The sequence below is a fragment of the Rhinolophus ferrumequinum genome, chromosome 10 (assembly GCF_004115265.2).
Source record: "Rhinolophus ferrumequinum isolate MPI-CBG mRhiFer1 chromosome 10, mRhiFer1_v1.p, whole genome shotgun sequence".
Lineage (NCBI taxonomy): Eukaryota > Metazoa > Chordata > Mammalia > Chiroptera > Rhinolophidae > Rhinolophus > Rhinolophus ferrumequinum.
Genome location: NC_046293.1, coordinates 55,604,776 through 55,627,928, shown reverse-complemented (window position 1 = coordinate 55,627,928; position 23,153 = coordinate 55,604,776). Strand labels below are relative to the sequence as shown.

At 41.4% G+C, this 23,153-nt stretch overlaps 1 protein-coding gene across 1 annotated transcript; it reads left to right on the top strand.

Moving 5' to 3' along the window:
• Positions 1-286: 286 nt before the first annotated feature.
• On the top strand, positions 287-23,124 carry CS (citrate synthase). The gene is made up of 11 exons (XM_033117166.1): positions 287-493; positions 11,831-11,881; positions 12,716-12,823; positions 13,565-13,630; positions 13,971-14,102; positions 14,349-14,537; positions 19,682-19,881; positions 20,435-20,564; positions 20,683-20,784; positions 20,997-21,206; positions 21,523-23,124. The coding sequence occupies exons 1-11, from the start codon at positions 452-454 to the stop codon at positions 21,691-21,693; spliced, it is 1,401 nt and encodes a 466-aa protein (XP_032973057.1). The 5' UTR covers positions 287-451; the 3' UTR covers positions 21,694-23,124.
• Positions 23,125-23,153: the final 29 nt, after the last annotated feature.

Below are 23,153 nucleotides of genomic sequence, written 5' to 3'. Positions count from 1 at the left end.
CAGAACTAACCCCAAATGTCTTAAGGGAAAGGAAAAAGCCTAAGAAAGTTAACTGAGTTCTCAGGCAAATACTTAGCCACCTACACGCTCCTCCTCCAGCCCCACCCCCCCGCCCGATCCACCCTGAATTAGCCTAACCCGGCGGTCCAATCTTCCCCGCCACAACTGCTGTCAACGGCTCAGGTCCCGCCCCCCCTCCAAACTGAGCCAATGGCCGAGCCCGGGGCGAGTCCCCCGAGAGGGGCGAAAGCGGGTTCCGGGCAGTAGGCGGGGCCTCGCTGAGGACCTCGGGCTGGGCGCCGCCGCCGGTTCGTCTACCCTTTCCCTCGGCCGCCTCCTTTCAACCTTGTCCACCGGTCGGCGCGGCCTCTGGTGCAGCGGCGGCGGCTCTCGTTCCTGCCGCAGCTTTCTCCCCTCCTTCCCTCCCCTCAGATCCCTGAGTTTGCTCGCCATGGCTTTACTCACTGCGGCCGCCCGGCTCTTCGGAGCCAAGGTGAGCAACTGAAGGAGGGAGCGCGCCGTCCCAGGGTGGGGCTGAGGCGACTGCGGGCCCTCGGGCGCCGGGGTCTCCCTCCCCTACCCATACGCACCCCAGCGCGCCTTAAAGGGGCCCTGTGCTTGGCTGGCCGCCAGTCTTGCATAGAACTCCTAGGACTACGTGCTACACGGGCTTTCCGGCCCCTAGGGGAGAAGTGAGCGCTGCCTGCGCTCGGCAGGCGGTATTGGGCGGGTGGGGAGGCCGGACTCTACTGTCACCCCGCATGTTTAGGGTGTAGGAGGGTGATGCGTGTCCCTGGAAAAAGGAGCCGCCAGTGGAGAACACAGGTGTTGTGTTCCATCGGAGTTAGGAGAAGAGCTTGTTTGGAGGAAGGTCGGAGGTGAGAGGAGTGGCAACATGAACAGATGTGCTCACTCTTCCTGGGCCAGAGCTGGAGCCGTGGTTAATTTCGACTTCTGTTTTGTAGGGAGGGTCTTGTCAGTTTCTGAACTGCCTTTTTTCCATTTCTCCAACCCAATTATTTAAACCTTTAGTGACCAAACTGTAGCAGTTCCTGCTAGAGGAGTGGGAGTCGGGTTCTCTTTGTCCTTGGGACTTTTGCACTTTTTATATAGGAGGGTTTGGGTGGTGTGGAGTGCCTTTTTAAAACCTGCGTGATTGTTACATATAATTGGAGAAAGAACCAGGATTGTTCCTCCAAACAGGCCATTAAGTGAAGATACTGGGCAGGAGATAGTAATCCCAAGGTCACATGACCAATCCTACTACTAGATCCATCCGGGTTTTGCTGTTGCTCCTAAACCTACCCGGGAGAGATTCCGCTCATTTTGGGGGGCCCTTTCCTTGATTTTTGTTGCCTTTTGGTTCATAGGAGTATTGTTGTAGGTAATGGTACTTTCAATTTCAAATTGCCAGTACTTTTGTCTCTGTATAACTTGGCCCTTTTAACAGAAACTGCTATGCTGAGGGAGTACCAACCTTCTAATCCAAGCAGGGACAATCCCAAAAGTGGTACTGACTCTTGCAAAGAACTTACTACTTTTCTGCAGATGGATCAAAGCTGCCAGCACCTGAAGGAAAGAAAAGTCTTAGAATAGTTTTGGTTTTCATGGTTGGCAGATAAGGTGAAGCCTGTAAGATTTGTACTGGTGGGATGGCGGCTGATCATTTGGGACATACTTGTCTTACTTGACTGTTTTTTCTCCTGCTGCCAGGGAACCACAGGGTAAGGAATCCTCTTGGGAAATGAAGCAAGTTCTAGATAATGTTTTGGCAGAAGAGGGAACACCATAATTAGCTCACTGCAGAGCTGCTAACCCAGACCAGATAGTGTAACCCTGCAATGAATTTGAAAAAGGCTTTCATATTTACCTTTTGGATTTATTTTGTCTCTTAAACTTCTGGGAAAGCTCAGAAAGTTTTTGGGATAACAGGCTAGATAATTGTATCAGTTTTGTTTTGTGTACTTCTCTATTAGAGATGGACCTGACGATCCCAGAAACCTGTAAATTGGAAACCATTGTAAGGCTTTTGACCCTTAAAACTAGCAAAGCCCAACAAACTTAGGACTGGAAATTTCCTGAGTTCCAAGCAGAATGACCAGGATACCAAGAAACCTTTTAGTTTGTCAGCATTGTTAGGACCTGCCTGAGCTTTCAGAGCCTGCAGCTTAATTGGTACTCCATTTTACTTTTGCTATTAAGGTAGGCTTTAGAAGGCCAAAATAAGTCTTCTGACCTGGGAGGACTGACCTCTACCACTTTTATTCTCAAGGTCAGATATAGTTTCACTTTTCTGAGAAGAGATTTTTTTTTTTTTAACCTTGCTAGGAGACACAAATGTTAGTCATTCTATTGTTTCACCCTACTCACAATCAGGTAATTTAATGAACACCTGAATTGGAGAGAGAGGCTAATTCAGAGCATTCAGATTATTTGACTTCTTGTTTATCCAAATGAATTCGTAGGAAACAGTGGCTTTATTATTAGCTGTTGGTGACTTAGGTTTGTGATGTAAATGCTGTCTTTTCACAGGTGATCTGGGTTTGGATTTGGGCTGGGAATTGGAGTAGGGCCACCAGTTCACTTCTGGATTCTTAACGCCAGTGTGACTTAACCAACCCTAGTTACTCCTTTACCATTGAGAATTGCTCCTCTAAGCTAGGTAGGGTGTTTGGTAACTTTGAGTAAATCAATCCAAAAGTATTTCTAGATTATTTTTAGATTTTTTCAAGACACTTATATTAATCCCCATGATTCCTTTACTGCAGACCTCTACCACTGCACATCATCTACTATATAAATCCTAGTTTGAAATTGGGTTCAACCAAATGAAGTCAGTTTTGTTCTGTGAAATGTTACTTAGGCTTAAAGCCTTTTAAAGGCAAGGGCTGAAATCGCTGTGCCTTCCCTTTGATTATCAGCCTACCCAATGGCACTTCCTTGATGCTTACTAAATGGACCAAAGGTGAAAAATGGAGACTAACGCTTCATGTGCTAGTGGTTGGATGAGTGCATCTGTTCTTCCTGGTGGCCTTTCGATTGGTAGCAGGTGAATGCATGGGTTTGGGGAGGCAGCAAGGTGAAGTAGATAATCAGAGAAGGCAAAGCTGATATTCCTGGCTCTTAGAATCCAAGTGGGAAGAAGGCAAGAAACCAGACTTGGTGGATCTTTTTTTTTTTTTTACCTTGAAATTGTATATTGTTAGTTTTTTGTTTTGTTTTGTTTTTTAAAGCGGGCGGGCGCAGCTCACTGTGGCCCATGTGGGGATCCAACCGGCAACCTTGGTGTTACTAGTACCATGGTTACTAGTTACATAGTTACTAGTACCATCTAACCAACTAAGCTAACTGGTCACCCCTTGGGGGATCTTTCTAAAGCCACACATTAATTCCTTTTGCCCTGTTTCACTGCTTTATGTGACAGAGTGGAGTGGGATGTGAAATTTAAAACAGTAGTGAGGCAACTTTAGCGATAGATCTTTTCTTAGGATCTGACTGTCTTTCAGTTATTCCCTCAACTGCTCATATTCTTTAGATCCTGTATTTCTTTTAACATGCTATCATTTTAAAAGGTTTCTAAGTTCACGGTAGGCATCATCACCTGGGATGCTTGTTCAGATTGCACATTCGTGAATCCTGCCTTCAGATTCTCATTCAGCAAAGGTGGGATGGGATCGGGAAACCTGTATTTTTTTTAAGTACCATAGTTGACTGACAATGCTTGGTGGTCCTTTTCTGTTGGGCCAGTAAAGCCACATCAGGCCTTTTTGTTTGCAACTTTATTGAATGTATATGTGAAACTTTGTGTGTTTGGGCATTTTTTCCCCCCAGAATTAGTGATTATTTTAAAAATTAACTTCAGAAGTGACTATTCTAAGCAATAGTCCTTGTAGGCTATTTTCTCTGGGTTTGTCTTTCTAGGTCTTTTTTCCAAATATGTTATGAAAAGTTTCTTTTAAATCTCTCTAGCAAAGCGTTAGGAGCTAAAATTCGTAAGAACTTTTTGTAGAAGTGAGGGAACAGTTTCTAGTTCCTGAGAAAGTAGTAAGGTGACAGATCCTATATACTTGATTCACTAGTGTACACTTAGTGTGCACATAATAAGTAGGTGTTCAGCAAATATTTGTTAAAGTAAGGGTTTCTTTGGCTCCTAAGGAAAATTAGGACTCTTGATTCTTTTCAGAGGTTGAATCGGTGTCTTTTGTGGTCTTCATCACTGAATGGTCAGTATACCTTTAGGGAAGAGACAGGAAATGACAGGTAGAATTTTTAAGGAAATTCCTTGTAAGTATGAAAGGGGTCAAAGTATGAAATCTGATTACTCTGCTCAGGCTGTTAAGTGGCCTGACAGAGTAGTGCAGGCCTATTTCCAATATTACCATTGTGAAACACAGATATTAAATGGCTTCAGTTCTTTGACCTGGTTCTGGGGAGAGAAGAGCCTTTGTCCTGTGTGTGTTCTTTTTCCCTTAATGCAAGTTGTTCCTTCTGCATTGGACCTGGTTCTGGGGAGAGAAGAGCCTTTGTCCTGTGTGTGTTCTTTTTCCCTTAATGCAAGTTGTTCCTTCTGCATTGGAAGCCTTTGTAGCACAAGATTTTCCCCAGCAGTTATTACTGTATTATGTTTGCTTCATCAGCTGAACCAGTTCTGCTGGCTTGGCAAGCTCTGGTCTTTTATTGATGAAGCACAAGGGCTCTATTAAAATCAGGAGCATCTCTCTCAAGCTTCTAATCTTGGAGTACTTGGATGTATGGCAGGACATGTTCTGAATGTGCCTGGGGTGGAGAATCAAAGAAAATTTTGGCTTTTTCCTTGTAGAGCAAAGGTCCTCGATGTGGACCAATGATGATGATAAGCTAAGGGGAGTAATAGGGAAATAACCACATTATTGAATAGGTGCTTATCCAAGTAGGATTCTATGGTTGCCATTAACTGGGGGAGAAGGGAGTCATTTTAATTGAATTTTGGTAAGTGATTTGGCCAATACCCTAAGTATTGCACGCAAGTCTTTGGCAGAATTTCCTGCATGTACTATTAGTTCTTTTCCTCCCTTGGCCCTTTAAGATACAGATTCTGTTAATTATATTTTTTTCATCCTAGCACATTTGAGAACTACAACCCACTTCTGTCAGTAACAGCAGACTCACTAGAAGAGTTCTTGCAAGGATGGCAGCAGATTTGAAAAAGCCTCTTAGTGATTATGATACCCCCACCCCCTCCCTGTAGAGAATCCTGCCTGTCAGACACTGTGAGTCAGGTCCTGTCTTTGGGACCAGCAATCTCCATTTCCCCAAGAAAGAGCTGACCTATTGAGTGAGGTGTCTCTGATTCACGTGACAGCTGCTGTTCCAGTAGGGGAAACTCTACGAATGGCATGCATCCAGAAGCCAAAAGCCCAGTTAGCTGCCACACTTCCAAAATTGGGGGAGGAGCTGGGAGGTGAAAAGGATGACTCAGAGGTTTGTAATCTGCCTGTCCCATCAGTGACTGTAGCCTGTTTGTACTGTACAAAGCTATTCAGCAGCTTGCTTTGACAGCCAGTGGGTAAATGAAATGAGGTGTCTGGCCTTGGGTCCTCCAGCATCTTCTGTCTAAGTCATTTGCTCTGCTGGTGGAGATTACTGTTAAATTTGTTTCCTGTCCTTGACTCCTTCCCTCTTGGTCAGGAGGCCCTTAAAAAGGAAATTGGGGCTTTGTTTCCTGTTCTGCAGCTAGGAGGAATTACCTATTCATCCCTTCCTCAGGCTTGACTGCCTCTTTCCTGGGATCCCACTCCAGGAAAGAGTTGTGACACTTGAAGTGGTAGGTAATAGGCCAACACAGTTCTAAGAAACAAATACTGAACTCAGCTGTGCAGAAGGCACTGTTCTAGATGTTTGCATGCAAATGACTTTATATAGTCTACTTGTCTACCCTGAAATTGGCTTTATTATTACCAATTTAGAGTTGTGAAAAGCGAGACTTAAAAGTGTAGAGGGGCGGCGGCCGGATGGCTCAGTTGGTTAGAGTGCAAGCTCTCAGCAGCAAGGTTGCCGGTTCAGTTCCCCCATGAAGGACGACTTGGAGCTGATGGGTCCTGGAGAAACACACTGTTCACCAGTATTTCCCAATTTAAAAAAAAAAAAAAATAGTGTAGAGGTTCGCAACAGACCTCCACAAAATGTGCTACTTTGGCATGTGAATTATTGTGAGCTGGAGACAATCAAGACCCTGCAGGCTCATGAGAAACTTTTACCTCTCCCTTAAAGAATTTAAATTAGGGGCCTTGCCCATAATGATTATCACCAGAAATGACTTTTTATGACAGGGCAAACTTCTCATTACTGAACATTGTTCCTTTTACTACCATCATTCCTTCCCTCTGAAGCCCCTCTGAGCTCAAAATATCATATGTACCTCATTTTCCTTTTCTGTCTTTGAACCTCATGTATGTGGGGTTAACCATGTGTACATATATATTAAATTGGGTTATTTTCTCTTGTTAATCTGTTTCATGTAGATGTAATTACTAGATGAGCTGAAAAAACCTAGGAGAGTAGGAGAAACCTTCTTCCTCCCCCACTTCCCCAACTTCCTCCCCAGAAGTTGGTCTTATAGCTAAGGTAAGTAACTCAGCCGGATAGTGGCAGGACCTGGGTGTAGGACTTGATCCCTGAAGACTCGCCTCCCAGGCTCTTTCCCTTCTACCCTTCTACTCCCTTGCTTGACACTTTAGACATGGGTGTATCTTAAACTTTATTGATGATATATGAATCACCTAATGAGCTTGTTAAACAGCAGGCTTGGGTTCCATAGGTCTGAGGTGAGACCCAAGATTGTGCATTTGTAACAATTTCCAAGTAATGCTGATGCTGCTGGCTAGGCAGTCATATTTTAAATAGCAAGGCTCTCAAGTACTTTACATATGTCCTTATTGGAGCCTTAGAATCAGACTTTGAGCTGAGTAGCTTGAGTGTTATCCTAAGTATAGAGAAGAAAAGGGAAACAGTAGCTAGGTGTTTGGCTTTGAATGATGCTGTTTTTTAGTAATGGAGCTGGGGCTAGAACACAGGTTTCCATTCCTAATTCCAAATCCTGTGCTGTTTTTTACATCGTTAGGTACAATTGTCCTCATTTAAGTTTTTCCTGTTCTAGCCTTTTGAGTGGTCATATCAATGACTTGCTGACTTTAAAACCTTCCTGATTTTTAAAATTTTCCTAAGCTGCAGGGTTAGCTAAAAATAGGACTAAACTTGAAGGGTGTGAGAAAGTGGCCATACTATTTTGTTTTATATGTTTTTTATATAACAAATACAGAGCACTTGCTATGTGTCAGACATGGTTTTAAGTGCTTTTTAAATACTGACTTAATCCTCAGAGCAATCCTTGAGGTGTAGGTACTATTATTATTCCCATGTTACAGGTAAGGAAACTGAGGCACAGAAAGGTTAAATGACTTGGCTAGGGTCCACACAGCCAGGAAACGGCAGAGAAGTCTAGTCCAAACAATATGCTAGCTTTATTTTATTGCTACATAGCCAAGCGCTCCACAAATTCACCTTGCTTTGCAATTTGGAGATCTGGCTAAGAAGTGTTGCTGATGGAGATTAGAGACAAGTGAGATCAGCTCTCTTTATTCCTGAGGCTTCTCATTAAATGATAAAGTCCCTCTCTGCAAATGAAATTAAGACTTAGCTGATGGTGGAGGTGGAGTGATAGTTGAGTTCCAAGTTCCTCTTCCCTAACCGTTCACTTGAAATGGCATTCATATAAACAGATCTGAGAAATGACGAATCAGTCATGACCCATCTGATTCCTTAAATGATGTTGCATTCTTATAGCCTTGTTAAGTGACCTTCCACACTTTCTGATTTCCTCTTTTATTTTTGTTTAATTTTGTTCTGTTTTAATCTTAAATGAAGTAAAAGGAAAGGACAGCTCATTGATTCTAGCAGTTCTCTCACAAAGGGAATTGTTTTGTTTTATGTTCTTATTGGTGGAAGGAATACCTCCCTCCAGCCTGAGGGAATTTCCATTTTCAGCCTAAGATCTGGACTGTCATTCTATTTGTTGAGCTTGTATAGGTGTTTTATTTTTTCCCCAAAGATTTAACCTTGAACTATTCTTATAATCCTTCTTCTTGCCAATGAAGCAGCTGCTTATAGAAACTTAAAGGTGGTTTATAAGTCCCGTGTTTCCCCGAAAATAAGACCTACCCGGACAATCAGCTCTAATGTGTCTTTTGGAGCAAAAATTAATATAAGACTCCGTCTTATTTTACTATAATACAGTATATAAACAATATAATACAATACCGGGTCTTATATTAATTTTTGCTCCAAAAGACGCGTTAGATCTGATTGTCTAGCTAGGTCTTATTTTCGGAGAAACACGGTAGAAAAATGATCATTATGGAGATATTTCAACTTCTTCTTTCAGGTAATATGTTCCCCTATTGCCTCTTTAAAAATGACAACCAAACCACCACAGCGACCCACAGTTAAAAGGTCTGCTACAGGGCTGATGCGGTCTCTGGGAGATGGGGCCTGTATAATAGGGAATCTGTGGGACCATGAAGCATGTGTCATCTGGCCAAATAATTCTCCAGATAATCCACCCAAAGAGAATAGTTTATTCGGGAAAAGAAAAGAAATGGAACCACCAAAGAGTGCAAGCACACACCGGACTGCCCTCTGGCAGCCCATGTGGAAAGAAGAAAGGAGCCCCACATGGCTTTCCCCTTTATTCTCATCCCTCCCCTGGGAGGTCACCACAGAGTTCAACAGGAAGTCAAGACTAGAGAGTCAACAAGGAGGCCCAGCTCTACCCACAGTACTCCCAGCTCTATGGTTAAGCATCTTAAGATGTCAGTTTACTTTCAACACATGGAATATAGGTTGAACACGGTTAGCTCTGTAGAACAGTAGTTTGAACTTACATGTTTTCCCTTGTCCAGTCTTTGGTGACGAGTAAAAATAGGCTAAGTTATTTCTTTAGTGCTGGGTCTGGCTCCCATTCACCCATTGTAGTGTGAAGAGGCTAAAGGGCTTTTTGTGCTGCTGCTTGCCTAAATGGTCCTCAGTGAACTAAAGGAGACTCATTAGGAAGTTGAGGACAGCTCTGGTTAATAAGTTGAGGTGTTCTTCCTTTGCTTTAGGGACGTACAAGTTTGCCTATGTTCTCCGAATTTAGCTTTGGATTGATTCTCTTTTAAATAAACATTTTCTGAGAGGTCTCTTCTCTTTTTAATCCTACACCCCATGTCTCAGCTCAGTGCAACCATTACAACCTTCAACAGTGAAAGTAACTTTGCTGTGCTCCAACAGAAAGGGGTTTTAAAGTCTAAAAATCCTCAGGCCCTAGTGAACCCTCACCCTAAGCCTGTAGGTTTTTGGAATTTATACAGTATCACTGGTTAAAATGATTTTCAGTGCAACCAGACGGCAATGCAATAGTTACTAGAAAAGGTATCGCTAGCCTTTTGTCAAAAGGAGTAAAGGTGTAGATTTCCTCTGGTGGGTGGGGGTGGTGTATGAGAGATCTTTTTAGTTTGCAAAGTGCTTTCACATCCACTGTAATTTAATTAACACAAGATAACCCTGTGAGTTGCATAGTGGGCAACACATAGATGAGGAAATGAGCTGACTTTCACTATCTCATTTTATCAAAATAATCTTGTGCAGAATAGCTAATCTTGTCTAAGCCCTTTCTAGTACAGGAGTCCCCCCTTATCTGTGGAGGCTGTTTCAAGATACCCAGTGGATGCCCGAAACTGCAGTAGTACCAAACCCTATATATACTATGTTTTTTCCCTATATGTACATACTGACTCGTATGAGTTTAATTTATATATTAGGCACAGTAAGATATTAACAACAATAACTAATAATAAAATAGAACAATTATAACAATGTACTGTAATAAAAGTTATGTGAATGTGGTCTCAAAATATTTTATTGTACTGTACTCACTTTTTCACTTAAAGAAAGTACTTTATGGCTTCTGTTTGGCACACCTGAATTGCCGGCATCACTACTTTCCTGCTCTGCTCTGGAGCCGTTACTAAGGGAAATATGGGTGACTCGAACACAAGCACTGCGATACCTTGATACCTCGACAGTCGATCTATAACAGCCGCTGCTAAGTGACTCAGGGGTTGGAGCACATACAGTGTGGATACATACACTGCAGAAAGGGGTGATTCATGTCCCAGGAGGATGCAGCAGGACGGGGGGATTTCATCAGGCTCCTAAGAATGACACCCAATTTAAAACTTAGACATTGTTTATTTCTGGAATTTTCTGTTTAGTATTTTTGGACCATGGTTAACTGAAACCGTGATGAGTGAAACCACGGATAAGTGGGTGCTACTGTAGTATAATTGGTCTTTTTCAATGGCAGTGTTGAACTTTATGTTGCAACTCAACAATCTTTCATAGAAAGTTGTTTTTCTTTGGGGAAAAGACAATCTCTAAACATAGCAAAATGTAGGCTAGCTACACTTACCTTGGTAGAGGGGTGGTAGCCTTCGTGAATCCCAGACGTTTCTTTCTGGGTAATTTTCTTCCTGAAGTGTATCTGAAAATTCCTTGGGGTGCAGGTGTATAGGTGATAAACTCTCAGCTTTTGTTTGTCTGAAATGTCTTTAGTTCACCCCCTTTAAGGAGTTTTTCTCCCCTAGCTTATTGTCTCAGCACTTTGAAGATGTTCCAGTTTTCTAGTTTCGATTGCTGCTGTTGAGTAGTCTTTTGTCAGTTGTTATTTGTAGATGTTCAGTCTTCTCTGCTTTTACCAGGAGCTTTTTAAGTAGTGTTGTAAAAGTCTGCCTCTGCCTGTGGGCTCTCCTAGACTGACTGGAGAGAAGTGTTGCCAGAAGGCTAGGTGCTGGAGAGATCTTACCGGCAGGGCGAAGTACTGTATTTTGCCGTGTATAATGTGCACCTTTTTGCCCAAATTTGTGAGGGAAAAATAAGGATGTGCATTATACCTGGGTAGTACTAATTCCATATCTCTATAAATGTTTTTAGTTCTTTTATTTGTACTTATGAGTTAAAAGTGTAACTCTAGAAATCAATAACCCTATCTGTATGCAAAATAATACCCTGGAATACGATAATTGGTTTTGTAGAACTTATTTCGAACTTGCAATGAGGAAGAGTTCTCGGCCTTCTATGGTATGCAAATATTGTAAATTTGTTACTGGTACATAAAATTTCTTGTACCTTGTATCTGGTCTTGTGTTTTGTAATTATTAATATTTGTTAACATAAAATTTCTTGTACCATAATATGTTAAAAAATAAATGCTAAAATTCTTTTATAATACAAAAAAATAAGTACCTAAATGTAAACCAATAAAAATTTGAATTAAAAAATTAAAACGAAAGATTTTTCCCCCTGAAAGTTTGGGCCAAAAACATGGGTGCGCATTATACACAGAGTGCATGATACACGGCAAAATACGGTAATTGATCAGTTTCCTCATTTACTTTTCTCAGGGCCACTCAGAACTATTGACAGCTAGATTGGGATGGACTGAGTACTCTGTAACGACTGCCTTTCTGACCTTTCCTCTGTGCTGAACAAAGCCCAGCCCTGGAACCCAGATGGTGGGAAGGAGTCTCTCTCCAGGGAATACTAAGGAAGTTCTAGATGCAAGAAGCAGAGTTAAACCTGCTGCCTGTGCAGCTTGGTTACTTCTTCCAAGCTGCTCAGGATCTTTTATAGTTTTCTTATGTCAAACTGTCCTTACAGGCTATGATGAAGAGAGACAGGTTGAGTCACTGTCGTCCTTATTAATACATAGGAGGGAGGAGTAGCCACTGCATAAATGTCTGTGTTTTCTTTGTAGAATTCATCCTGTCTTGTTCTTGCTGCCCGGCATGCCAGTGCTTCCTCCAAGGTAAGGTTTGGAAAAGAGGATGGAGAATCATTAAGGCAGATTGACCCTAAGCTGGGGCTGGGGGGTAGTTTGGCTATCACCCAGCCTCGTCATTATCCTATCTCCTGGAGGTGTCCATTATTATTGTTATAACTATTATTACTACTATTTTAAGAAATACTCAATAGTATAGTGAGATGGGAATATCAAATATTTTTGCTTAATCTTTCTTTTAATTGTGGTAAAATATACGTCACATGTAATTTGCCATTTTAATCGTTTTTAAGTGTATTAGTTCAGTGGCATTAATTAAGAATATTCACGGTGGCCAGATGGCTCAGTTGGTTGGAGCGCGGGCTCTCAACCATAAGGTTGCCGGTTCGACTCCTCGACTCCTGCAAGGGATGGTGGGCTGCGCCCCTGCAACTAACAAGGGCAACTGGACCTGGAGCTGAGCTGCGCCCTCCAGAACTAAGATTGAAAGGACAACAACTTGACTTGGAAAAGTCCTGGAAGTACACACTGTTCCCCAATAAAGTCCTGTTCCCCTTCCCCAATAAAATCTTTAAATTAAAAAAACATATATTCACATTGTTGTACAACCATCACCACCATCCATCTCCAGAACATTTTCATCTTCCCAAATTGAAACTCTGTACCCATGAAAAGAACTCCCTATTCCCCTCTCCTTCTGCCTAATTTTTTTAACCTCATCTGTACAGAGAAGTTGACCAATCTTCCCTGGCAGATAGAGAAAGCCAAATTCTAAAAAGTAGTCTTAATTAACATACATACTTTGCAGGAAATCTAATCAACATCTTGGCCATCACTTAGCCTCTCTACTTCTCTTTTTAGAGTTTGAAAGATGTATTGGCTGACCTGATACCTAAAGAGCAGGCCAGAGTTAAGACCTTCAGGCAGCAACATGGCAAGACAGTGGTGGGCCAGATCACTGTGGACATGGTAAGGGTTGTGGAGTTTGGGCTGGAAAAAGCAGCTCTGTAATGTGCTTTAACTATAGAACTGTTCTTTTCACTGACTATTCAAAAGCATTCCATGCCATACAAGGAAATGTTGATGCTTAAGGGTCTTCATTAGAAATTAGACCATTCTTCTCTACAAATGTAATAGTTGAGCCTAACGTATTTCACCTATGGGAGAGATGAATGAAATTTTTATTCCTTTTCCCAAACCCTAGCTTTTGGGACCAGGGCTGTCTGTCTTTGAGTTGTTGCCTTACTGGCTGTCCAGTTAAACCACAGCTCTAGCAGGCCCTCTAGAACAGCTTTTGGATGGCTGCTTCTTCAGCCCTGAGAGTCTGAGCAGCTCAGATGATATTTCCAGAGCAGTATTTAGCCATTGGTCTCTTCCTCCTTCCTCTGTAATAGATCCTATTCTGTTTCTTTTGGTTGGTGGGAATGAGGGGGTAAGAGTGATCAGGAGAAAAAATAAAATTCAGTAAGAAAAGGAAACAAACAGTGGCAGAAGCATCAAATAAAGATAGTGACTTCTCAACTTAAGAATTTCATTTCCAACCTTAGCAGTCTTCTTGCAAAGTTCTATACTATAGTAAGTTAACTCCTCAGAAATCGTCCCCAAATGAAGTCTTGCAAATCAGAGATTTCATCACTCCCAGAGCCTATAAAGCACAAACAGGCTCTAGCCTGAATTATTCTATTAGTTACATCCTGTTCTTTTCTTCAGATGTATGGTGGCATGAGAGGCATGAAGGGATTGGTATATGAAACATCAGTTCTTGATCCTGAGGAGGTAAGAGACCTTCATGTCAATCACTAATAATTGTGGCGTTTACTGACTATTGTAAACACGGTGGTTTAGACCAGTCAGGACAAAGAGAACAAAATAAAGCACCTACCTTCATATTTTGGAAGGGGGAAATAGGTACGTATGGAATAACTGGAAAATCCGTTTACCTTTTTAATACATCAACTAGTAAAACTAAAAATACAAAGCAGAAGTAAGTTATGTGAAGATTTAAGCTTTAAAAGTTCTAACTTGTTGAAATGTCTGATAAAAGTTGGACCAGTCAGTTATGTGATTTCCAGTCTAATAAATTTAACAGTTGTAATTCTTACTCGTCTCCTTCAAGGGCATCCGTTTCCGAGGCTATAGTATTCCTGAATGTCAGAAACTGCTGCCCAAGGCTAAGGGTGGAGAAGAGCCACTGCCGGAGGGCTTATTTTGGCTGCTGGTAACTGGACAAGTCCCAACACAAGAACAGGTAAAGCAGAAGGACTTTAGCCTTTCTCGTTCCCCTCGTCCTTTACCTTTCTGTAATCTCAGACAGTTAATCCTGATCTGGCTGTGGGTGGTAGTTTATAGAGATGTGCTGTGAGGGGAAGGAATCAGAGCAGAGTTCTGTATAAGTGGATTGGATTGAATTCTCTTGGATTTTTCTCTACTCAGATGTCACTGTCTTTCTCTTTTTTTTCCTTTCCTAGTTTGAGCAGTGTCTCCTTTTCCACAGGTATCTTGGCTCTCACAAGAGTGGGCAAAGAGGGCAGCTCTGCCTTCCCATGTGGTTACCATGCTGGACAACTTTCCCACCAATCTACACCCTATGTCTCAACTCAGTGCAGCCATTACAGCCCTCAACAGTGAAAGTAACTTTGCCCGAGCATATGCAGAAGGTGTCCACCGAACCAAGTACTGGGAGGTAGGAAATGTTGGTGTGGCAATCGACGTGTGATAGGGATTCAAAGGACTTGAGTGTGAAGGAAGAAAAAGGAATGTAGAATCTTGAGGAAATCTACTTCTCTGAGTTATGCCAGAAACTCATTTGACAAATTTTTATTGTAGGCTTGCTTTTTGTCAGTCATTGGGATCACAAAGATAAATGGAGCATGCTTTCTCTCACCAAGATTATTGGTTTGGTTAGGGTGATGTATGAAAAAAAGAAATTATTCAATAACCCTGCTGTAACGAGGCTGTTGGAACATTGAAAAGGATATTACTTAACTGCAGGGTCGCTGAGGCAGATTTCACTAAGTCATCTCAGCACTAGTCCCAAAGGGTACCATCACCTCCTTCTCTTCTTCAAATAAGGAGGACCTTGAGAAATCTTACAAGTTGGGTGTGAATGGCAGCCAAGGCAACTCTGGAGTCTAAGAGGACTAGTCTAATCAGCCACAGTTCTGGACTAGCCCACTCAAGATACCTGTTAGGAACAGAAGGGTGGTTAGTATCCTGAAAGGAGGATCCAGGATACTGAGCTTTATTTTCAGAAAATGGAATGTAATTGTAATAGTTTGTACTCTATAGTTGTAGTAGGAGAAGAGTGTTGTGCCTTGTCCCAATGCATAGTATATAATTTTCTTCCATCCTCTTTCCACTACCCGACATACAACACTGGATGAAGTACAGATTTTCTGGTTAGGTTTACAGAATATCTTATTTTATTTTATTTCTTATTCAGAGACAGGTAGTTTAGGAACAGATGAGTTCCTTTTTGCAAAGCAGGTATACTAAATGATTTTTGACCAGACAATGCCAACCGCCAAGAAGGCCCCAAAGAGTTCACTATGATGCAAGGTACCGAATGGTCTGTGGGCCATAGCATGGCCTACTGGTCTGATGAAATTCCCTTGGGATTTTGGCAAATCCTGCTTCATTTGGCTGGTCAGTATTTATTTGATGCCAACTGTGTATAGAGAACCATGTTTACTGTTGCGGGCAGGAGGGAGGGAGAGTTTGGAATTGATATTAGTCTGGTTGGCACTGAGGAGGAAGGAATTGGAATGTGCAGAATATACACATTCTAGAGCCACACACCAGCAGGTTCAGAAAGTTGTATGACCTGAATATAGTGCTTTTCATTTTCTTTATAAAATGCTATTCAAGTAATTGTTATCTGTGTGGGTCACCATAACACAAAAGATTAAATCAAGACCTACAGTTCTTCTGTTTTAAAACTCATCTTTTAGAAATTGACCACCTGAAAGAGCCTGTTACTACTTACAATGCTGTTGTCTTGACTGTTGAGGAGGGGAGAAAACAGCTTCTTCTTACTTTACAATAGATGCCTGTATTTCTCAGGCATCTAAACGTGCTGCATTGCTTCACACTGTCCTGTATTAAATCACTGAAATGAACTTATTCTCATTTGCTTTCTGTTGCCTCCATTTTAATGTACAGCCATTGATTGATTGTTCTGCCATCATCTGTTTGCGAGATGTCATCTGAGGGTGGCTGTCTTGAGGTAAACATGTTGTATTTCAGGAATTTGCCAGTCTTGGAGAGTATAAGCAATACTGATATATTTGTCAGTCTTAGGATATATGTCTAGTAAATTCACACTACACAAAAATTAACACCAATAAGTTGAGTGCTTTCGTAGATCTTGGTGCTCTTTTGCTTCTGTATCTTGTAACTCTCTTAAATGTCAGACATGCTCTTTCAGTTCAGTTTTCTGTCTTGGTTAATTTAACCATGGGCTATTTAAGAATTATATGACAGCATTCAGCTGGTTATTTCTGTTTAAAAATTTATATTAAGTTTATATGTGATCTGGGTGTTTACTAGAATCATCAGTTCACCTTTCCTTTTTTACATATACATCAAGAGGATGATTTGCCGACAACGGTTCTTCCATAACAGTTCACGTGACTTTAGATAGTGTAATCTCTTGAGTTGAAAGAGTTAGTTCTCTTTCTATTTGGCTTAACTTCACTCATGATCAGATAACTGTGATGCAATCAGCTGTTTGTGGAGTAGCCTTTGATGAGCTGAGTAAAATTTACAAGGTAGCTGACAATTTTGCTAATAATGTCACTTTTTATAAGGCCTATAAATGTTGCATGTAGGTTTTAAAGCTGTTTATAATAAGATCATTTTATCCTAATACCTAACAACTCTTGAAAACATGCTAAATATTATGCTTAAATGCTTTATGTTCATTTTCTGACTTAATCCTCAGGAAAATCCTGTGAGATTGATGTTATTTGTTATTCCCATTGTTACTGAATGGGAAAACTGAGGGATTGAGAAATTAAGTAGCTTACCTAAGGTCCTGCAGCTAGTAAGTGGTATAGACAAGATTCAAATTTGAGTATGCTTCACTCTAAGGTCTCTTCACCATCAATACTAGCTCTCTTTTTTTTCTGTGTCTTCTTAGTATTACTTGATAGCTGACTACTTGGTCAGAATTTTCTTACAATAGAGGTGGTGGCTCATGACGCTGATGGTCAGTTTTGTTACCTTTATTCCTGACTGTTGTGATGGTGACATATTTTAACGTCTTTTTTCCAAGGCTTTATAGATGAAGAATGAGTTGATACAAGTAACTAAACAGCACTTCAGTCTTAGCTTACTAAGGAAAGAATAAGCAGGAGTTCTCTGCCACAGTTTTGTTGTTGTTTTGGTTTGTTTTTTTGATGGTACAGCATTAACCACTACAAAAAGCAGGCTAAGGATCCCCTACTGTGTCATACCTAGTTTGATACTTGTTGCTTTATAAACTTTATTCTCACCAGTAGAAGTTGAAACAATCTCCTTTTTGTAATTTGCAAGTGATTTTGAAAGTTAATATATACTCCACAGATAACAGTTTGCCACACATAACAGTTTGCCGATCCTGTTCTTGGCATTCTGCTAATAAATCCAGGTCCCTTAGAACTGCATGTTCTTGATGCAGGCTTCTGGAAGTACAATAGTACCTCGGTTTTTCAACGTCTCCGTTGATGAACATTTCGGTTTACAAACGCTGAAACCCGGAAGTAAATGCTTCGGTTTTCGAACACACCTCGGAAGTCGAACATGTCACGCAGCTTCTGCTGAGTGCAAGATCCTGAGGCCTAGCTGTCAGCTGTTTCCTAATGTTTCAGAACGCGAACAGTCTTCCGGAACGGATTACGTTCGAAAACCGAGATACCACTGTAACCTACTTCCTTGGGGTATGTAAATCTGTAAGGAGGTATAGTTAGTAGTGTGATTATCATTTAAGTAATCTAAGAACTTGCAAGTGTTAGCTAAGTATTTCTTGCTTCAAGTAGCTTTTTAATATTGGCAGTATTCTCACTGAATCCTGGTGGCCTTGATAAAATTCACTGTGTAATTGAGTATACTTGACTTCATAGGGATTAACTCATTTAGGCTAGTTATAAATTTTGCTGTTTGTTCCAACAGAACTACTGAGACCTCATGACTACTTATAGGAGCATTTAGCCAGTTAGCTTGATAGGATAGCACTATGTAATATCAGTCAGCAAGAATTTGCTCCATTGTCTTCTACGTACGTGGAACTGTGGGTAAAAGAAGATTTTTTAAAATTTATTTTAAAATTTATATCTACTAAAACCCTGTCCGTTTTCTAAAGCAACTTAAAATCCTTTTGAGAAGATAAAACTGAGACATAAATGTTGAGCAGGCTATTATTAACATCACAAAAAGACAGCTAGATATTATGTTTCTCTTAATAAATGAACATAACACTATTTATCAGATAGTCTTGCTAAAAAAAAAAAAGAGAGAGCCTGAATTGGTCAAGCTTCTATATCTAACCCTCAGTTTATAATTTATAGGAAATTAGTGGACAGAGGAACATGTTAAATGACATCACAGGTATATACCCAGCAAAATGTATGAGAAATTCTACAGAATAAGTGATTCAGTTTTCCACAAATAAATTGCAGATTTTGAAAAAGGAGAGCATAAGAAGGAACTTAAATTGATTAAAAGAGACTTCAGAGACATATCAGACGATTGCAATATGGGCTTTTTTCAGTCCTAAATCAAACAAATGAGGGAGGGGTATAATCCTGGAAATTTGAGTATATATTTAATGATACTGAGGATTTGTTACATTTTTTTCCAGTGGGATAATGGTTTTGTGATTTTATTTATGAAGGACCTTTATCGTTTAGAGATACATGCTTAAATATTTACATGTTGAATATATGATGTCTGGCATTAGCTCCAAATAATTTGGGAAAGGAAGAATATAGGTGAAACCAGTGTGGCCATGCGTTAATTGTTTAAACTAGATGATTGATGCTTATTAGCTGAATGGGTAACCTTGTGTAAGTTACTTAACCTGGCCAAGCCCTAATATCCACATTTGTAAAATGATGGACATATTACCTTACAGGATTATTGTAAGAAAAGAAATATATAAATCTAGCACAGTATCTGTTATCATAAGTGCTTAAAAAACGGAAGCCTTTGCTATTAACTAACAGTTGAATGCTGCTGTTTGACCCTTGGCATATATGGTGAATTTTCTTTGAAAGATGAACATACCGTATTTCCCCGAAAATAAGACCTAACTGGAAAATAAGCCCTAGCATGATTTTTTAGGATGACATCCCCTGAACATAAGCCCTAATGCGTCTTTTGGAGCAAAAATTAATATAAGACCAGGTCTTATTTTCGGGGAAACATGGTAGAATTAATTGTTAAAACCTAATGTCTTAAAACACTCTTTGAATTCAAAGTCATGTTGCAGGAACGATCATGATTAAACATGTAAGAGTTCAAATTCTGACTTTGACTTTCAACTGAATTCTCTGAGCTTCAATTTCTTCATCTGTAAAATGGAGGTCATTATATATTTTGTAGAATTGTAAAAAATTGGGAATAACGTGGTAATGTACATGAGATAGTATTATGTAAATCATTCAGTGCAGTGCCTAGGTCATAGTAGTTGTTCAGTTAAATGGTTATTGTCGTGTTCATATATAACCACCCAGTATATAACCATCAATCCCAATAGCCCAATCCATGGAGGACAAATAGTATCCCTGCCTAATTCTTTGTTGATAAATCTCTTTCTTTGTTTGTCCATTTCCCTCTAATCCCCTTCAGTTGATTTATGAAGACTGTATGGATCTGATCGCAAAGCTACCTTGTGTTGCAGCAAAGATCTACCGGAATCTCTACCGTGAGGGCAGTAGTATTGGGGCCATTGACTCTAAGCTGGACTGGTCCCACAATTTCACCAACATGTTAGGCTATACTGAACCTCAGTTTACTGAGCTCATGCGCTTGTACCTCACCATCCACAGGTAAGCTAGACCCAGCAACCGTAGCCTGGATTGGCGAGAAATTTTAAGAAAAGCTCCTTAACAGCCTCATTTTCTGGGAACAGGTGGTAGGCAGCAAGGTGACGGAAACACAGCATAAGGGATGATACAGGGCAAGAAAGGGGTCTTGTAAAGAAGGTCAAGAGGTCTAGGGAAATTACCATAACCACACCAAGAAACAAGAGTGCTTCTAGCTGGGAAAAGGTACTAAGCTGCTCACATTAAATTGTCCTTTAGCTTTCCAGGAGCTCCCTCTTCTGGCCATTGCTTATTAAATCGGGAGTGAGAGGGAGCTTGACACAGGCTTCATCAGCCAGTAACCTCTCCAGCTCTGTGGATGAGTGAACAAAGGCTAGTAGTGAGATTGGGACAACTCTTACGAGCGCTTATGTATAACTGACTGGCCATAGGCTGGTGTGAGCCAATAACTAGGTCAGTTGTGACAAATAAGAGAACAAGATCTGTGTTTCCATAATCTGCCCCTTTTTTCTCCTCTTTTTCTTGGCCTTGATTCTCCTTTCTTATTTCCCCTCAGTGACCATGAAGGTGGCAATGTAAGTGCCCATACCAGCCACTTGGTGGGCAGTGCCCTTTCAGACCCCTACCTGTCTTTTGCAGCAGCCATGAATGGGCTGGCAGGGCCCCTACATGGACTGGCAAATCAGGTAAGACTGTTTCTTTCCCTGCTCCATGTTTTTCTTACTCCCATGCTTTGGTTTCTGATTTTGGTCTTCTCTCCTGGCGTGTGTATTGACACTCTTATTCCCCAAACCTTACCCATAGGAAGTGCTTGTTTGGCTGACACAACTACAGAAGGAAGTTGGCAAAGGTGTGTCAGATGAGAAGTTACGAGACTACATCTGGAACACACTCAACTCAGGACGGGTAAGCAGGGCTGCTTAGGAACTAGGAAAGAAGCCAAGACCCAAGTTGCAATTTGGAAGAATTAAGGAGAAAAGAATGAGAAGAGGTCCCTAAATTAGGGGAGTTTTAGTTTTGTAGTTTTGTGTTTTCCTTTTGTCTACCCTGAAGAATTTAGAAAAGACAAGAGTTTCTACCTGAGAGCACAACTGTCTTTTTCCCCTCACTCTTTACAGGTTGTCCCAGGCTATGGCCATGCAGTGCTAAGGAAGACTGATCCACGATACACCTGTCAGCGAGAGTTTGCTCTGAAACACCTGCCTCATGACCCCATGTTTAAGCTGGTTGCTCAGCTGTACAAGATTGTGCCCAATGTCCTCTTAGAGCAGGGCAAGGCCAAGAATCCTTGGCCCAATGTAGATGCACACAGTGGCGTGCTCCTCCAGGTGAGTCCTCCTTTCCTTGCTTTCCCTCTAGTTTGAACCAAACCCTGCTGCTCTCTGCCATGCACAAAATCAATTCTCAAGTGAGAGCAGGGCCTCTTCTGCCTCTTTCCTTACCCTTTTGATCAAGTTGCCTATGGTGGGGGAAGTGGGACAGAAGAAAAGGGGTAGTACTCTCTTTTCAGAATCCCAATTGCTATCCTTTTCCCAGTGTCATTTCTATTTAAGATTGACTGGGTTAAGGTTTCTGTCACCCTGGATTTATAGATGCTATGACCTCTGGGCCTTTAACAATATGTTGTTTTCTTTTCCCTTACAGTACTATGGCATGACAGAAATGAATTACTACACAGTCCTGTTTGGGGTGTCAAGAGCATTGGGTGTCCTGGCACAGCTCATCTGGAGTCGAGCCCTAGGCTTCCCTCTAGAGAGGCCCAAGTCCATGAGCACAGACGGTCTGATGAAGTTTGTGGACTCGAAGTCAGGGTAAAAATGGAGACTGGGGGAAACTACCAGAAGGTGAGGGAGCTTAAAAAAAAAAAAAAAAAAAAAAAAAGGTATACTTTTGTTTTGTTTCAGGGGACTTTTAAAGACTTAAGATTAAATTGTATCTGAGGCACTGATAATAAGTTTGAGGTTAAAATATAAATGAAGACTTTGAAAGATAAAAAGTGACCCCTTCTTCTCTAACCAGCTCCTTTCTTTTCCCCTGCCTGGTATGAGTTGCCCATCAACTGCAGGATGACCAGGACTAATGCATGTGGTGTGTGTTAGATCTGGCCCCCCCAATATCTCTAGAGTGCGAATCTGGCTCCTCTTTTCCTGGGTCAAAGCTGATTGCAGAAAATCTGCAGTCATTTCGGAGCTTTTGGTTCCACTCTGCCCAGTCCTCAGTCGGCCAGCAAACCAGGACTCTGCCCCTTCTCTTTCCATAGGAATCATGTTGGATTGTCAGCTGTACCAAGCCCCATTGCCCTCTCCAGTGTGCACAGACACTTCCCAGCAAGACGTGTTGGTTAGCTGGACATGCTTTGGCATTTTTTTATGCTACCAGGTGACCATAAAAGCCATGGCATTTGTTGTTACTGGCACCAGTGTTTGATTTTTATTTCTTTTTTAAAAATTATCCCATGGAAATTAAGATCTGGGAGTATTCTATTCCCCACTACTTTAATACCTCCTTTGAGATTGTCTACACCTGCTGCGCCTCAAGCTGAGGACGCTCTGGACCGTCCCCTCTTGGTCCCTACTAGAGACCTCTTCCAGCAGGTTGTATATATCACTGTCTGACATGTGGTCTTCCCTAGTCATTTGGCTTTATTAGTGCTTAACAGGAACTAAACTTTTCACTTCCACAGAACACAAGCCACTACCCTCTGACCTCCCCCCCACCTTTGTTTTAGTATGCTGTGGGTCATAGAATAGGTACTTGGGAATGACCAGCATGATACCTTCATGGTCTGGTCCCAGGGGTACTAGCACCTCTTTCTGAGCAGGGAAATGATTTAAGATTAGACCTGGTTTCCTTTGAGTAACAGGTCCTAGGGCTGGGGGCATTAAATATAGTAACCCTCCCTCCTTAATCCCCTGCCACAAGAAAATGTCCCTTTATTTATCAAGGTCCTTATCCTGCCCCTTCCCTAAGAGCTCACAGTACAGTGTTTGTTTTAGAAGCCTCATCTGCACAGGTTTCCAGTGACTCAGAATGCTCTGTTGTCTTTTCTTTAAGAAAGGATTGAAATACACTCCTGCTGTGCCCCCTTCCTCCCTCACAACTCCTGCCTGTGTTTGTGTGGATCCCTAATCCCCAGAACCACGCTGTTGAGATGGACACACTGTCTGTAAACCCCTGAGTAACTTGTCATGATGCAGACTTCAGGTTGTTCTGTATAAAATGCAAAATAAATGTTTTTATTAACAATGCTTGAGCCTGCTATTAAATAAGGCCTG